Source organism: Grus americana, chromosome 19 (genome assembly GCF_028858705.1).
Source record: "Grus americana isolate bGruAme1 chromosome 19, bGruAme1.mat, whole genome shotgun sequence".
In the NCBI taxonomy this organism is placed as follows: Eukaryota; Metazoa; Chordata; class Aves; order Gruiformes; family Gruidae; genus Grus; species Grus americana.
This window is the reverse complement of record NC_072870.1, coordinates 4,171,504-4,189,352: the sequence shown is the minus strand read 5'-3', so window position 1 is coordinate 4,189,352 and position 17,849 is coordinate 4,171,504. Positions and strand designations below refer to the sequence as shown.

At 42.9% G+C, this 17,849-nt stretch overlaps 2 protein-coding genes across 9 annotated transcripts in view; one reads left to right on the top strand and one right to left on the bottom strand.

The window, feature by feature from the left end:
• NCOR1 (nuclear receptor corepressor 1) overlaps window positions 1–12,061 on the bottom strand; it is a 74,121-nt gene extending 62,060 nt beyond the window's left edge. For 2 of the 5 annotated variants that reach the window (XM_054847866.1, XM_054847867.1), the window contains exon 1: window positions 11,903–12,025. The gene's annotated coding sequence lies outside the window, so the exon portion shown is untranslated. Of the gene's footprint in view, window positions 1–11,201; window positions 11,291–11,902 lie in introns of all 5 variants that reach the window. The other 3 variants (XM_054847865.1, XM_054847863.1, XM_054847864.1) reach the window with 3 other exon arrangements.
• Window positions 12,062–12,075: 14 nt separating this feature from the next.
• The window catches only part of PIGL (phosphatidylinositol glycan anchor biosynthesis class L), a 63,136-nt gene continuing 57,362 nt past the window's right edge, over window positions 12,076–17,849 (top strand). The window contains exons 1-2 of one of the 4 annotated variants that reach the window (XM_054847854.1): window positions 12,076–12,190; window positions 13,594–14,416. In XM_054847854.1, coding sequence (XP_054703829.1) covers window positions 14,137–14,416 — 280 coding nt within the window. In that variant the 5' untranslated portion in view covers window positions 12,076–12,190; window positions 13,594–14,136. Of the gene's footprint in view, window positions 12,191–12,216; window positions 12,797–13,593; window positions 14,417–17,849 lie in introns of those variants that run through there. The other 3 variants (XM_054847853.1, XM_054847856.1, XM_054847855.1) reach the window with 3 other exon arrangements.

Genomic DNA, 17,849 nt, shown 5'->3' with positions numbered 1-17,849 from the left:
CACAGGGTGCCAGAAATGCACACCAGATTCTGGGAAAGTATCAATAAATACTCATTCTGTTCTTACTCTCTTCTCTGACATGCTGACTGCAATCAAGTAGATCTGAAGAATCTGGGGATGCAGAGGGGATCAGCAGAGCAACCACTCGAAAATCACACACAACTATAGGCCAACTACTGCATGATTCAAGGTCCTTTCTAGTTTCTCTCAGTCAAGTTACATCTTCTCCTTATTTCCTCAATATTCAGTCAAACCCACAAGCTGATCATTAACCCAAGTGCTGAAAGTTCAATCCACGCTCACTTTGTATGATGCTATAAAGGCTATTTCTCCATTCACAACTACTTTAGTGTACAGATTGTTAGGTTTGTGTTAGGACTGTTAGTCTTGAAATCTTTATTGATATAAGAAACTTTCACAACCAACAGCAAAGAGAGGTCCTGACCGTCTCTCCAGATTCTGTGCTAGACATGGAGACATGAAGGGGAGGAGGGGGGCATGGCACACAAGCATGAACATCCTTCATCCACCCAACAATGTTAACTCTAACCCCCTATCTCATAACCTGCAAGTTTTACATAATACATATGAAAACATTCAGTCTAATGGCCTTCCTACTCAGAACTGCAAGTATGATCATGTTCAGAGCACCATAATAAATTTTTTTAAAAAGTGAAACAAAGAAAAGCTGCCAACAGAGGAAGGCAACAGAAACAGCATTACAGGTTATAATTGTGGTTAATAAGAGAGGTGGGAGGTGAAGAGAGGAAAAAAAGAAAAAATGAAGTTATCAATGGTGGGGGTGCGTTCTTCCTCCTCCCCAAGGGAACTGACACAACAGCAGGAAGAGATAAGGGTGGTAACAGTAGAGGAAAATACATGGTTACATATTGGCAATTACAAGGTGGGGAGGGAACTACAGGATGGGGATTCTGCATAGGATCTAATTTCTTTTAAGACAAAACCAACACTGTAATACAACACCACATAAAATGACATTGAAGTACAATATTCCCTCCCTCTAAGCCTCCTTTTCTTGTTAGACATTTATACGTGCCTGCACGCCCTCCTAATTTGACCTTTCTACATGCTCTGCAGACCCCATCATATCTCCCAGTCTCCTATAGTATGAGCTTGTTTACGCTCTCTGCCATATTGGAGGGAAGGAAGAGTTTTTGACAATATTTGCCTATAGAATTACCACCAATATTCTGCTCATCTCTCCCTGTCTTAATTCTGCAACTGCAGATATAAGTACTTGCCTTGAACTCTTATTTGTCTGCAGGCAACCTTAGAACCTTTCATCTAAAAGCATCTGCCTCTCTCTTCAGCATCTGCTTGCACGTACCCAGTGAATACAGATTATTCTTCATCAATCTATTTCTTGGTCAGTGACGGCAATACCAGCTTCCTGCTGTAACCTCTGCAAGTTTCATACGTTTGGTTTATGTTTAAATATGGCAGTCTTTTTGCATTAAATTGTAACTGTGTGTGTGGACTGTAAACAATTTCATCCGGGCTTTCCTCACTGCTGTATCCTTCCATTAGTCATGACAAACTTCGTCTTGCTCCACTCAAATCCAATCAGAATCCTCCTTTAAGCTCCTTGCTATTAACTCTCTCTGCCTCTCCGATCCTTCCACTGGTTCCCTCTTCTTCACCAGAACAGAGGCTGCTCATCTTCATTTTCAGCACCCTTGACAAATTACAATATAAGAAATCGACTTCCAACTCTGCTCAGTCAATGACAGCAAGATTCTCTTTTTTCAGGCAAGTATCTTCATACCTTCTCATGCTATCCTGCAAATTTCAGAGGTTTCTCATGTAAACATTTACACGAACAGTTACAGACTTCAGAATTCTGCCTTAAACATTTCACAAAGATAAAGTTGTGAATACTTTCATACAGCTGCCAGCCAGGCTGGCAACTTGTCTGTCTAACTGAATACTGACAATTAGAAGGGGTAGAAAGAGATGTGTCTTGGTTTGTGCTTCAGAACCCAGTCTATTCTGCTACAGCGTCCCACTTCACTGACATTCCTAGATTCTGTGGTAAAACACATAAGGGATGGGGAAACCCAACAGGGTTACATGGATAATACTTAAAAACAAAATAAATTACAGGAGAAGTAGGAGCAAAAAGTCAAAAAACTCTGTTATGTCTGATGATACCTAGCTGAGAAAAAGCAGTAACAAGAGTAATAGTTTCAGGAACTGTAAAGAGATACTCAGCCCCGGGGTTAATTTGAGCTTCTTGGGCAAGGAAATGATTTAACAATGTTTATTTCTAAAGGCATTGCGATATTTTTCTCTTTGGCCAGCTCAAACTACTGAACAGATCCGATTCAGACTTCCCCTTAAAAGCTACTGTCTGCACTTACATTTGTCATATGTGGAGAATTTTGAGTAAATTACAAATAATTTAGAACCGGATATTACAATAGCAACAGTCATAGAGAAATTTCAGATCTAGTTCTATGAGACAATACGAATTTGAACAATCTCTCTTGATCTCCAGATCACAAAATGCTTCAGAAAGAAGCAGAAGTACATATTATCTTCAGTATACACATGGGAAAATGAGTCACAGAAAGGTTAAGAAATCTATCAAAGACTACCCAGGAAACAGTCAATGACTGAATCAGAAATAAGACTCAAGTCCTGCAGCATTTTAAGCAGGCAAAAGCTAGCACTGCCTGAGAAAAGCAGTTCTTCACTCAGGAAAATAGAACAGGTTAAAAACTGTGACTATTTTTAGCAGGCCAGTTCCCCAAAACCTTTCAACCAGCCACACAAATGTTTATGCCAGCAGAAGGGAAGGGGTCAAGAGGCCAGAAGGACGGCAGAGTCATCGACTCACTGTTTGCGGATCCACGGCCCCACATGCTGGAATACTGTCTCCTACTCCTACATTCACCTCCACGGATAAAAGACCAGTCTCATGGGTAGACTCAGTTTTTCTTCACATATACGAAACAAGCTAACGCTTTTGCATTTAAACTAATTTTCATGCCATCTTGAAGTACTTAACCAACATTTGCTAATTAAATTTCACATCCTTTTGGGAATTTTCCTCATCTTGTTTTTGAGTAAACTAAGTGTGATATAAAGAGTGAAAAAAATTAGATTACAGTCATATAAGGCTTAAACCGAGTTGGGGGATTTTGTTTTTAAATCAGCAGCCTTAGTAAATTGAGCTCTGATCTAACTAACCTATGGCAGAACAAGGAAGGCTCTGCCTTATGCAGGGGATCTACAATGAATCACAAAATTCATTCAGGGATATTTATTCAAAGTTTACTCTGGCAAGAAAATGAAGAGTGAAGGCACTGTTTCAGCAGTGGTTAGAAAGGCTTTATCCAAAGCATGATAACAACACTTGTGAATAATTCTATGATTTCACTTTATAAAAAGGTAATGAAACAATCTCATGGGGAAAAAAACCCACAAAAAACCAGGCCATATTTAAGGATCAGCCTATTAAACAACAATAACTAGATTTCATGAACTACAGCCCTGTGTCTGTACCTTCAAGACAATGCTCCAACTCACATACAGTAACACAAAATTACAAGTTGAGAGTCACGTAAACCCCTTCAAGTATATTGCTACATTTGCGATACAAGTCTTCCTAGTAGTATTTTTATTTTGTCAGATAATCATAAATCTGTTCAAGCACTCAAGCAAAAAAATCAAATTTGCATCTTGGCGATATGCCACACACAAGAAAATACTAAAATGTACGTTTCTGACAGATTTCTAAAAATAGCTTAATGGATCTAACCTCCATATAAAAAGTTATTTATTCAAATTAATAGACACAGTAAAAGCCTAACTATTACTTACCATCTAAAACTCCAATGCTCAGAACATTAATGGTACCGTTACAAGCTAGGACTGACTTAGCAGTCTAGAAGCCTTGACTGAAAAAAGCACTAGACACTTCAAGAGCAGTTATTAGTCCTTCAGTCGCTGCCTTAATGTCCAATTATCAGTGTAGTCATATGACAGTTATTCAGAAAAACAACAATGAAAAAAATTAGTGACAAAGAAGTTTGAGTTCAAACTGATCTATGTTAGCCCTTCAAGTCTGATTATACAACATTCTGGAACATGTTGTGGAATGGGATTGTGAGAAAATTAGCCACAAGATCATTAGATATGACAATCCTAAAAGATACAGAGTTTTCATTCAAGAACCTACCAGAAGGCTGATGGCCAAGCAGGTTTAAGATAATTCTGTGCTTTAAAACAAGAACTGAAGGAAGTGTATTCCAGCTACAATATCCAAGCTTACAGGTGTGCTTGTAAGTATCAAAATCTGCTGGGCATACCCCCGAAAAGATGAAAGATTCTTTGCATGCTACAAGCAAAAAAAATTAATAGGTCAATGCTGAAATTAAAGACAATTTAAGTAACGGCTATTTAAACACATTCCAGAATACTGTGCTTCCTGTTTTTACAAAACACAGGCATCATCCTCAAAGCTCAGGACCTCTTCCACACTTTCTTTAATCTTTTTCCACTCAGTTTTATGTTGCAGAACACTCTGAAGCTCATAGTGAAAGCATATGCTATTAGAATTAATATAAACAATGAACATATTTTCTCCAAGTTGAGAACAGCTGATGAATTTTCCATAACAATTCTGCATGTGCAAGTGCCTTTTCTTCTTCTGTGACTGACATTTAAAATATATAATAAATTCCCAAGAACTTTAATCTCACATAGTTGCACTCCCTCTACTCACAACGTTATTGACATAAAAATTGTTATTTCCATCCCTGCTAGAAATACAGTAAAAAAATTAGCATCAGTAAGGCTGTGTTTTACTAGCAACACTAAATAACATTCTCTCCATTAATTATTAACATCATATGAATCAAGTCATAAATACAGCAATGGGAGTATTTGAAAAAAAGATGCTAAGAAAAGGCCAAACATCTGAATTTGACCCTTCTCACACCCTGAAGTTTCCACTAGTGTACAATATTGTCTTATTTCTGAACATCCAAAGCCTTAACTGACAATCATGCCATACAGTATCTGACTCATACTCTACATGACATGGAAGCATGGTATACTTTAATTTAGCCAATTATAGAAGTGACAGAAGTCAAGGAGCATTACAGTCGTCAATTCAAGATATCACATTTACTCTATATTAGCAAGACGTTTCCATCTGCATCAAGATAGCTAAAAAATTAAAGTAGATCTACTTCAAATTTTAATAGAAAAAGATTTTCCATTAACAGACTACCAACTCCTTAAAGTACTTAAATAATAGCTTGTGGAACATTAAATATTAAGTAAGTATTAAAAGAGTACTTTAAAATTATTTTTGTTGCCTTTCCAAGAGGTGAAGATTGGTTGCATACTTGCATATGCAATTTACAACCAAACTGTTGCCAAATCTCAGGATCATTGTTATACTTCATCTTTAAATAACAGTTTCTCTCTCTCTCTCTCCTGCTAGGTAACTACAAATACAAATAGAATTTGTGCTCTACCAAAATGAGGTCGATCAAATTCAGCTGACAAGATACTCTTCTCCAGGAAATTCTATTTTAATCTCTCCTGTAATTTACAAGCTTAAAGAAAAGTTGCTAATACATGATATCAAGACCCAGGTCATACACAACTTTGCTATATCATATGGGGGATCATAACAGGAAAAACTAAGACTACATTAACATCTTAGGAAGTTTCTAATCAGCTACCCACTTGCCTCACCAAAAAAAAAAAAAACGGGGGGGGGGGGGTGCTGAGCGCATGAATTTCAAATAAGAGTACATATTTTCAGCATCCGCTCACCAGTTAACATGTTACCACACCGGGGTACAGAGAATCCCTGAGGGAGGAAACCTCCTCTTCTGAGTTTTATTGAGGAATAGCACTTACTGATTGTGAAGGAGCCTATCCAGCACTCCTCTGCCAAGGAGGGTCACAATAACACCAAAACTATTCAGAAGAGGTCGGAGGAAGTCCTCCATTCAGAAATGGAAATGAAGGATGTAGACATTTCCTTGACTAAAAGTACCACTGAGCAATGATTTAAACCAAAGAAGGGTACAAACCTTCCAAGGTTTTCTGGTTTTAAAAGTATATCAGAGAAAAATAGATAACTTATTTCCTAAAGACATTTAAAACATATTTTGGTTTTCCCAGTAACACCAGATTCTTGTTTCTGGTTGTCTCAATATAGCAAATAGCATGCAGTTAACATACACCACAGAAAATTTTCATGAGCCAAAGACCAGAAACCAAATCTACAGAATTGAATGTCCAAAGCAAACCCCGCAAAGTCCAAACACTGCACAGATAAGGTCTCTCATTCACAAGGGAGACAGCTTTTTCTGAGATAACCACAGCAGTTCCCAAACCCCAGACATCTACCTTACCCCTTTTGAAAGGCCCCATCCATGCCACAGGGGTAATTCAACTGGCTGTGAAACATCAACTGAAGCATTCAAATTTCATACACAAAACTACAGGGTGAAACAGAAACCAATCCAAGCATCCTCCAACGTACCAGTTTGTAGAATGCAAAATGCTACGCAAATAGTGGTGATAAGAACTACAACCTTCCTCAGCAAGTCATCCTCATTCATGAGTCAGTGTCCAACAACTCACTGGGGTTTACTCAAATTCACCTACTTCCTCCCATTTCACCTATGATTTAGAAATAACCATGATGATTTCAAATTTCATATATATCACACACTATGCATAAAGTATTCTTTCAAAACAATTTTTGCTTCTCCGTCTTGGACTGAAAGCATAGGCACTTTATAAACAGCTACTGCACATTAATTTATTCCTCCACTATTTATCCGCTAATTTGTCTGCAGATAAAACTGCTTTTGACATCATCTAACACGCAAGAAATTACGTGGTCACAGTTTTAAATTTCCAGCCTCTTCTTGTAGTTCATTCAGTATCAAAAGCATATCTGTAGTGGCAGCTTTTTAAAGCAGCTTTGGTTTGGAAAAGGAAATATAACTTGACTAATCCATACTGACTAAACACATAGATCCACAAACTACGATGTACTATAAGAAAAACCACATACTATAAAGAGGGGTTCAGGACAAACTAAGTATCAGCCTCATCACTCTCCTCAGTTGACTGGGTTCAGATAAAATCAAGTCTAGATTTTAGCTAAAAATACAATAAGGTTAAAATAAGATTTATTTATTTATTTATTTATTGTTACCATAATTAAGAGCAATGCCTAGGTCTATTCAAAGACCCCACAGGAAATGCACCAGGGCCTTCTGGAAACAAAGTTTATTGTTACTACATTTATGATTAAGTTTGAGATGTTCTACTTCACAGGGAATGCAACAATATATAAAAATGTAACTCCAATTGAGACTCACACAACAAACAGTCCCTAGGTCACAGAAAAAGGCAAAGAATGAAAGTGATCTTGAACTACAAATAGTATAAGTATACATTTATATCTGAAAAACAAAACACCAAAAAAAACCCACAGAACTTCAGGGTTCTGGATATGCATAAGTCTGATCTTTGAGACCACAGTGAAGCATCAGCACCTATACAAATAATGGCGAGAATTAAACAGGTAAGTGATCACATTTATTAAGAAAGGTTTTCGGAAAAAACATTCCAAGAATGCTAAACCGTGAAATTACACTGATTATATGGGAGAATTCCCACCTTCTAGACACCCCTTCTCTGTCAATACAGCATTTAAGATGGCATAAAAACAGAAACAAGAGTTGAACAATATGAACCTGAGACAAAACTCCACAATGGATAACCAAGTATATACAATTTTTTAAATTTAAACTAATTCCTCCCTTTCCTCCCAAAAAACCACCCTACTATCAATGAGGTGAAAAGTACAGTTGAACTGTAATAATATACCCATCTAGTTTGCTGAACAGCACTTGAACTTGTAATGAACTTACACGGGCTTAACTTTCTAACATGGACAAACACGACAGAAATCAGTAGGTTTCCTTGTTGATTTATGTTCAGGTTTGTTAAGACATCTTCCTTGAAACACAAATGTATTTTAATCCATTTGAGAGAGCATCCGCTTTTCAAAGCAGCCCCAGGTTTTTCCCAGGAACCCCATCAGTAATGGCCCAGGGGATGTTTCATGTGGAGCATGTGGCCTGTGCCCTGCAGCCGGGGAACGCTTCTGTGGCTGCTTTCAACTCTCGGCTGGACTCTGACTTCACCAAGACTAAAAGAGAATTAACCAAATGCACTTTCCCTGCAGCACAGCATAAGGCACAACTGGATGTATGGCACGAGAGGAGGTATTAAGAGACATCATACTAGTTTAAGCATATTTTATACTTTACCTCATCCTTTTTCATTTATAGGTGTTCTTTCCCTCGCCATCTTTGTGAATGTATTTTCATTTTCAGTTTTACCCAAGACTAGTCACTCAACATGCACAGAATTTTTAAGTCCTGGTCAACAGTTCGTCCAGGTAATCTGTCTGCATAAAAATTTCATTTTTGAATTTTTGACTGCTGAGAGTCATGAACAATAGGATTTTTCAAAGATGGCTGATGCATCTTTGTACCAATACAGTAGCTTAATTTTGCAATAGCCTTTGTAATCATAAGCAGGTGAAGTCACTGACTTCAAAACCACATGTACCAACATCCTCCTCAAGCTTGAAGAAAAAAACTGCACATCAAATCAGTCTGGGAGTGGCAACATTACACGAGTGGTTTAGATGTGAAGCTATTCAAGGACATAGAAATCTCTCTTAGGACACTGGGAGGAAACATAGCTTCAAGGTAAGATTGAGCTTTCTGTACGCACACCAACTAACTAAACTTAAGCCCCGGTAGGCCCAGACTGTGGCAGTCATTTAACAGATGGTGGATAAACACTGAGCTAGCACGGAAGAGGAAGGGAACATCACAAAACATCATTACTAGATGGAGAATCATTGAAGGAGAGAAGAACTAAAATGGAAGATATATTCAGCATGTTCCTGGCTATTTGCATAATTTAGAAATAGAACAAAGTAAATATTTACAGACAGCAGTCCTACATAGGTCAGAATTTTTATCTGGAACATTTACTGTAGAGAGACAAGGTAACACGTTCAGTTAATAGCTTGTCATCCGAAACACTGATTCAGATTTGACTAAAGAACATAAATGACTTGAAAAGTTCAAGAGTGGCATCCAGGAAACGTTTGTTTGCATTATGAAACCACTGTCTGGTTACTAGTCTGTTCTAAAGATTGTGCTGTGTTGCAGTGCACCTGCATGAGGCATAGATCCCTTCCTGCTTAAACAATTGTTAAAAACTTTTAAATGTAAAGCAGCTATGCACACTAGAACTCCAAATAGTGTTTTTGGTGATGCAGGAAAGTCTTCATTAAAATCATTTTATAGGCAAGCATAAAAGAGGAGGAATAAAACATTTCAACAAAACTTTGGCTGAGAGCTTTGAAAGAGTAAGTTAAATACCAATATTAAGGACATAATACAGAAAAAAAGAAACTCTCTTTCTCTAATACGGAAGACTTTTCCAGTTACTTTTATTGCATTTTACAGTAATTGAAGCAGAGACAGCTTCCCTTTCCTGTGAGCATCTCTCCCTCATGCTGTAACTGAAAAATGAAATAACTTAGAAGATGCAGTTAGAGAACCACAAGAACTGTGGAAGGGGACTAGAGGGGAAAAATTGAAAGGAAGCTTTAGAGTCTGTCTCTACTTTTACTACAGTTTTTGAGAGAGTTTTCTAGATTTAAAGCTTAACGAGGGTAGATTTAGATTAGATATTAGGAAGAAATTATTCCCTGTGAGGGTGGTGAGGCCCTGGCACAGGTTGCCCAAAGACGCTGTGGATGCTGTTCAAGGCCAGGTTGGATGAGGCTTTGGGCAACCTGGGCTAGTGGAGGGTGTCCCTGCCCATGGCAGGGGGGTGGAACTAGATGGGCTGTGAGGTCCCTTCCAACCCAAACCATTCTATGGTTCTACGATGCCTTTAGATCACAATGAAAAACATGTATGCCCAGAAAGAGCAACTGAGTGGTTATAAGAGATAAAATGTATCTAAAATAAATCAGCAGCAGCACAATGTAGAAAAGTGAATATACTCATATTTTGTGCACGTAATTTAAATCTGGAAAGTTACTTTTAATTGATTTGTACAGTAACTAACAAGCTAGAGAGAAGTAACAGTTGTGGAAGCAAACACTTGTAATATCCTCTCCACGTGTTAAAGAAATGCACGTTATAACCCTTAGAAAGAAGATTCCAAACCGCAGCTCTTTCCCATGTTTCAGTAATAAGTTTAGGTAATTTAGTGACCAATATCAAACAGTATATTTCAAACAGGCAAATTATACTGCACATGAAGCACAATGGAACTTTTTCTCCTTAGCAGCCTATACAATATCACATAGAAAAGCGATGTCAAGAAAAAATTAACCATGCTTTCGCAAAAAGGGTCACTGTAGTTGGCTTGTTTCCTCTGAACTTTTGAATCCTTGGGATAAGCACGAAGGTCTTTCATCCCCTAACACAAGACACTAGATTTCAGCTAACTAGAAATCCACTTCAAATATTACATACTTCCTTTCCAAATGTCAAGGTTGTTTAGTTAATCAGGAATAACAACATTCTGCAGAATAAAATTCCAGTGCAAAATTGCAACAGATCTGCACAGTCCTCACATGCAGTGACACAACGCTGTGTGTCCACTTACTCAGGCACTTACACTATACCCATGGCCATCCTACTTACTACAATAGCAATGTTTTTTATAATAGCACCCGTTTTCTCCTCTCAAATCATACTGCCTAGGATAAAAATCCCTACCTGCGCTCTAGCAGTTCATAATTATAGTGTTATGCCTAAAAATACTGCATAGTACAAGAATGCTGCCACAAACTCAAGTCTTCAGAATTAGACATTGCCTTCTCATTGCAGTAAGTGATCCTTTTTTTTTTCTTAGGTTACACCAATATTTACCATCATGAAAAGCTAATACACTTGTTAAGACCATATCTGTGAAACTAGAAAAAACAGGTTTTGTACAATAGATTGTTCAGACTACCTATTTACTTACTTGAGCCTGTCTAACACTACAGTACCTGGGTCCATCTAGAATCTTGTCTAACTGCAACCGACTGGATACCCATAGGTTTTTTTTTTTAAATACAGAAAAAAAATAGTAAGTGCAAAGTTCTTTACCATCAAGTCAGAATAATTCTAGAAAAAGCCACTTCCATTGTGCCCTCCAGCAGCCCAGAGATGACAGAAGCTGGGGATGTTTACAGGTCCTATATGAATAATTCAGCGTCAGCATCAGCAACAACTCCCCACCACTGACAACCTCAACGTGGGGCTGGAGCAGACGGGCTCTGAAAGCTGGACATCTTCAGGAACTAACACTCCTGGCCAAGCGTCCAAGTGGCCAGTTTTGAAGAACTGGCCCTTTTTTTAAATTATTATTTTTTTAACTTGCTCTTCTCCTACCTACAGGACAGGGATCAACACCCAACACACCGATACTCTGGGTTTTCTCCAAAAACTTCCCTGCGAGGGCCATCTCTCACGGCCGTCCCCCGCCCCGGACCTTCCCGCACACGAACAGCGGGAATGGAGAAAAAACCCCGCAGGCACCGGGCACCCCCCGCCCCAGCCCACACCTGATCCGCCCACCTCCTCCACCCCCGGCGGCTTCCTAAAGGACCCCCCCCCTCCCGGCTCCAGCGCCCTTCCCCCGGGGACGAGAGCAGCTCTCCCTCCGGTGAGGGGGGAGGAGGAAGGGATGGCCGGGGCCCCCGCCTCTTCCCCCTCCTCCTCCTCCTCACAGCGGAGGCGCTAGGCCCCGCTGGCCCACCGGGCCGCGCCGCCTCCCCGCGCCGCCCCGCCAGGCCCCCTGCCCTTACCGACGGCGCGGCGCTGGGGCGGCCCGGACGGCAGGCTCTGGCGGGGCTGGACGGTCGCGGCGTCTCACCTCAACCTCAGCGCCACCGCCACCGCCATCTTGCCTCCCCTCCCCCGGCTCGGTGGGCTCCGCCCCCTCTCGCCAGGTCCTGGCAGCTACTGAACAAACGGCGGCGCCGCGGCTCGGTAGTTTCTGCCGGCTGCGGGGCCTCGCCCCTTCCTCCTGCCATGCCGGTCTGTAGCGCTGCCCAGGACAGTGGCAGCCCGCGAAGCCGCGGGCGAGCCCGGCGGTAAGAGGGAGGGCTGCTATGCTCCTTCCAGGACCCGCTGGCCGGTGCGGCGGGGAAGGGTTCCCTCCCCCTCCCCGCTGAGGGGGCTCGGGGCGGGCGGCCGCCATGAGGCGAGCGCGGGGCGCGGCGGCGCTGAGGCTGGCGGGTCCCCTCACGACCGGCAGCGGCTGCTGGTGGGCGCTGCTGAGGGGCCGGGCCCGGCCCGGCAGCTCTCCCGGTGATGTTACTGATCGGAGAGGTGGGAGCGCGGGAGATCCGCAGCGCCTCCCTCTCCCCCGCCACAATACGGGCGAATCGATATAATTTATGATAACTGATAACGGGCCCCGAGGGGGGCGAGAGGGGCTCGGGGGGGGTGGCCCGCGGAGCCGGCAGACCGAGGCCGTGCCGATGAATGGGGCCTGTGGAGCCGCGGGTGCCCCAGAGCGGGGGGGCGGGAAGCCGTCCTGGGCCTCGAGCATCGCCCGAAGGGCGCCCGGCTCCCCCCCCCCGCCCCGTGCCTTTCCCGCCCCCGGGCTGCGGCACCTCCGCCGGGGCCCCGCCAGCGTCCCGCGCTGTCACTAACGTCGTGCCTCTGCCTCTAGCGACGAATGACTGCTGAAAAATGTGAGAGGTTTAAAATCTCAAATGTATTTTTATCCTCCTGCAATGAGGAGTATGTTAATTGTTCCCTGTTTTTTTCAGTATTTCAAATCCGCGTGGTGTTTTACTTGCAAATATGTAATTCCAGATGTGCTGAGATCACGAATCTCTTACCAGGTTTACTATGGCAAAAAAAGAGATACCATGAGACAAGATTAAATTATCTCACTGTTATGACTTCTCATATTGGAAATTGTAATATCTCACCCTTGCGGGGTGTGTGTCCACACAATTATTCAGACTAATAAAGTAGGGGCTCACCCTGTGGCAAACAAGTTTACTTATAAAACACGTATTGTACTAAGTACGTCATTATTACAGTTGCTGAGTTCCACTCTGTTCAAAGTGCTGTGTTGAGGTGACACGAGACATCTCCAGGCTGGAGTGTTTGCAGTCTTTAATCCCAACAAATGCCGATGACTACCTCTATTCACCTGGAAGTTAAAGGTGTCCAAATAAAAGTCTGTGAAGACAAGTCAGGCGTACATTTCGTGAGGTGTTAGCTGCTCTTCAGATACTGAATTTCTCTGTTTTCACCATGTTATTCTTTAAACCTATCCAGCTAACATACTCCACCATTGTTGACTTAACACTTGTCTTCCATATTGCCTGTCTTGAAAAGCAAAGTTTCCAAGCCATCGTGTATCTGATTGCCTTTTTCATGTTTATTTTACTACTTCCTGTCTCCTTTTGCTCTGTGACCTTCTCCAGTGGTCGAGTTCACTTCTAAGAGGTCCACAAACTTTTATTTTCCCTTGCAGCCACACTTGGGATAGCCAGCAGACTTGCAGATAGCAGAATGCGTCTGACGATAAGCTCCTCTTGCCCCGCTTTTGAGGTTTCCCTTAACCCGCGTCTCTTCCACGGTAGCACAGCGCAGGGATAAAAGGTACTACACGCTGAAAAGCTCGATTTTTGTCACCATTAGTTATTATTTCTTAACGTTCCAGCAGGGTCAGCTGGTGCGCTGCAGGGCCCGGGCAACGAAGGCTCTGCCCGCGGGAACGGCCCCTGTGCAAACCCCGCCCGCGAGGCCCCGCTCCCCGGCTGAGACCCTGCCAAGCCTGGCGAGGGCAGGGCGGCGGGAGGCCTCCCGGTGTGCCCCTCCTCCTTGGGCAGCCCTGGAGAAGCGGAGCCGGGGCACGTTTCCGCGGCAGCGGCCGAGCGGCCCCGCCCCGAGGCGGGGAAGAGGGGAGGAATGGAGAGGGGGGGGACGGGGACGGACCCTTTCGTGTGCCGGAACCTTGCTGCCGACGCGCCCGTTTCCTGCCGGAGCCGCGCGGCGGGGCGCAGCGCCGGTCGCTATGGCAGCGGGGCCGTGGGGCTGGGGGTCGGTGGTGCTGCCGCTCCTGCTCGCGCTGCCGCTCGCGCTGCTGCTCCTCGTTGGCGCGCGCCGCCTGCGGCGCCGTTACGCGGCCGACGGGGCTCGCGCCTCCCTGAGGGGACGGGCGGCGGCGCGGGCGAATGGCGTCCGTGCGTTGCTGGTGACGGCGCACCCTGATGACGAAGCGATGTTCTTCGCCCCCACGGTGCTCGGCTTGGGCAGGGCCGGCGCCCGCGCCGCGGTGCTGTGCTGCTCCGCAGGTGAGGGGGGACGCGCCGGGAACGGCGGGGCACTCACCTCCGAGGTGCCTCCGCGGCCGCTCCTAGAGGCCGGGCTTCCCGCCCGTGACGTCACGGGAAGGCCGCCATGATGTCTTCCCGTGTGTGGCCTCGCGCTGTGACGTCAGCCCCGGGCTATGACGACGTGTCAGTGCCTCGGAGCAGCGAGCGGTGGCTGTACCGTGGGGCAACCCCACTCAGCTGTAATGCTGCGTGTGATGTCACTGCGATGCCACACACGGTGCTGTTGCTGTGCTGCGATGGCAGTGTGGCACCGCTGCAAAATACTTGTGCAGTGGAGGAGGTGTCATGCCATCTGTCTGCGGTTTGATGTCATAGTTCTCAGTCACGGCACGCTGCCGTAACATCCTGCACGCCCCGGAGAGCTGCCACGCATGGGCGGCTTTGGTCAGCATGCTCCTTTCCACAGAGTTTCAGCAGCTGCGATCAGCAGCAAAATCTCCCTCTATAACTGAACCTTGCGCAGAGGTTTCACAATCCGACCTCATGTTGCAGCACTGAGGTCCTTTCAAACTGTGCAGAAGAGTCAGTGAGTTGTAAAAAGGTGCTGTGCAGCACAGCCTTTTGGCATCTCCTTGTAATTCTATCGTTGTGGAGGACTTGTTTGGATGATCTAGTTTTAATGTCATAATGATACATTCACCGTAACACATCTAAAAATGACAGTTGTGTCATAGTCCAATCATGGAAAAACAGGCCTGAAGGAACTCGAGGTCGTGTTGTCCATCAGTCGACATGAAGGCAGCATCAATGTGTCTTTGTTTGCTGCTGACAAATGTCTAGTTTGTTCTTCGGAACCTCCAGGGAGGTTCCTCGGCCTGTGTGGTCTGTGTCAGTGCTGCATTAGCTTTTCTTCAAATCACTTTTTCCTGAATCATTGCTGTAATTTAAGCTTGTTTGTTTATTTTTCTTATCTGCCATGGACATGGAAATCAGAGTATCCCTTTGTAGCAGCATCTTACATATTTTAAAACTGTTATCTGCCTCTTCTGTCTTATCTTCTCCAGACTAAACAACCCTATTTCTTGCAATCTTGCCTCATAGATCATGTTTTCTAAACCACTGATCATTCTCGTCACTCTCCTTTGGACTCTTCTGGTTGGTTCACATCTTTTTTTGAAGGGCAGTGATCAAAAACTGGAAGCAATACTCCCTCTGAGGCCTTTCTGGGGCTGAATAGGATGGAAGGATTCTCACAGGCTCCACTGTTTGCCCGGGACAAGAATTTTTCAAAGCACATGACATTCTTGTCTTGTGTTCTTCTTGTGATCTACTAAAGCTCCAGATGATTTTTTTTCTGCAGAACTGATACCTAATCAGTTATTACATTGTTCAGTTTTTTGTGCATAAGAAACAACCTCATTTTAATTGATCTTTCAGACCGTACTGCTGTACAAGAATTCATGAGCCTGCGGTGAAAACTAAAGATTTTTTTTTCATGTTTGGTGTGAGGAGTATCTTTGACTACAAATGTTTGTACTCTCTTGCATGTCTTTGTAATGGAACTAGCAGCCCGTATAGGAGAGTACATTCACTGAGCTAATAGATTTTTCTGTGCTGCTTATTAGTCTTTTGGGTGATTCAGATGGTTCATCCTCTCATTGTTTGTATGATTGATGATGACAAGTGAGTCGATCAAAGACTCTGCAAATTTTAACACTGAGACAAAATCATTATTTAGAGACTGTCATACTTGCAGTTTTCAGATGTCAATCAAAGTGACTTAGAAATGAATTAGAATTACAGCACTGTGGAAAAAAAATCAGTCTTTTACAGACTGAATAATCTTCAATTGAAATAACAACTCAGTATAAATGTGCTTTGCTCTCTGTAGTAGCTGACTCTCTATTGTGAGTGGTCCATGGATGAGGTCCAGTAGCATTAGCTATTCAGCTGTTTTTGCTCTCAATAGCTGCCCATTTTTTCTTGTTAGTATTTCTGTATTCCTGATGTCCTTACACATTCCTCAAGCTGTGGAACATGGATCTGTTCCTTTGAGTTCAGCAGAAATTAGGTATTTTGAGAACAGTGGTACTATTTGGATTAGACATCACCTGCAGTCAGCTCTTACACTGCATTGCAGCAAAAGATATGTTATCTTAAAACACTGGTGTCATTATTGGCCGTGCAAAAAATCAGTCTAAAATAAGTCCTGCTGTACTCATGTAATCCATGTAGTGAAGGTACACACTTAAAGTAATTTTGCTGAAGCTGGAACTTGCAATCTAAGATGCAGACTACTAAGCTGATGTGTTCCTCAGCAAACCCACAGATAACCATTGTCATAGTCTCCCAAAACCATTCACTCACTGTCTGCAAGAAAAGGAGGGTTTTTTCCAGTTACTCTTTCTCTCTGAAAATTTTACAAAGCTTGCTAGTGATGGCTCGGATTGCAACACTGCTCGAGAGAAATGCTAGCTTTAGATGACTCACACCCACAACAATAAAAAATTCTAGTGTAATTCAAGACAGCTGACTACAGACTTGAATCATACATCAATACTTAGCTGTATTTTTTTCATTTTATTGCTTCAAAGTTAAAATTGGGTTGCTAGTACTGCCCTGCACAGGGCAACATTCTGGAAGGGGCCATCGCAGCTCTGGCATGGACTTTGCATGGCTGATGCCGTGAAAAAATAAGGGAATGTCAGGGCAAGAAGAGAAGAAAATAATTCAGTGAAGAAGGAGGCAGTGTTTTAAGATGATGAATCCTGTTTCCCTGCTAGCTGTTGGTCTCAGTCTGTTATAACTTTTCCCAAATGCCTTATCTAAATTAGGTTTCCTCTCTTCTTTTGGTTCTATAAGTTCTTTGCAATCTGCCATATTAGTTTCTGCCAGAATTTCCTCTGTGAATGATGCAGACTTCTGAAAAATCTTTGTCTTAAACCAGAGATTGTTATGATGGAATCCCTCATTTCTTCAAATTCTTTTAGTTCCATCACTATTCTTTTGCAGTGTCCCAGTCTTATATGGCAACTACTGCTCATTAGAAGTGGCCCAGACTATACTATAAACTTTAATCACTTAAAGCATATACCATGGGACAGGCTTTCCATGTGTTACCTCAGCAATTCTGTACTTTGGACTTGCTGTTCAGCTTGACTCTGTGGGCCTCTGCCGTTAAGAGTACAGGAGGGAGTTAGTTCATGGCAGCACATCTAATAGTGAAGGAGGAGTGACTCTTTGGCGCTTCCTAAGGAAATTAATTATTACTGATTTGTTGTGAATACTCGTTTTTTAAAAAGTGGACTAAGATCCTGCTAACCTCTTTTGCAGAGACAACCTGGAAATTTGCCAGTGGTAACAACTTTTAGTCACCTCCCTGCAAAGGCAGTTTCTCCTGTGTTTATGGAAAGATCTTGCTCAATTGTTTTGTAGTATATTGGTGACTTCC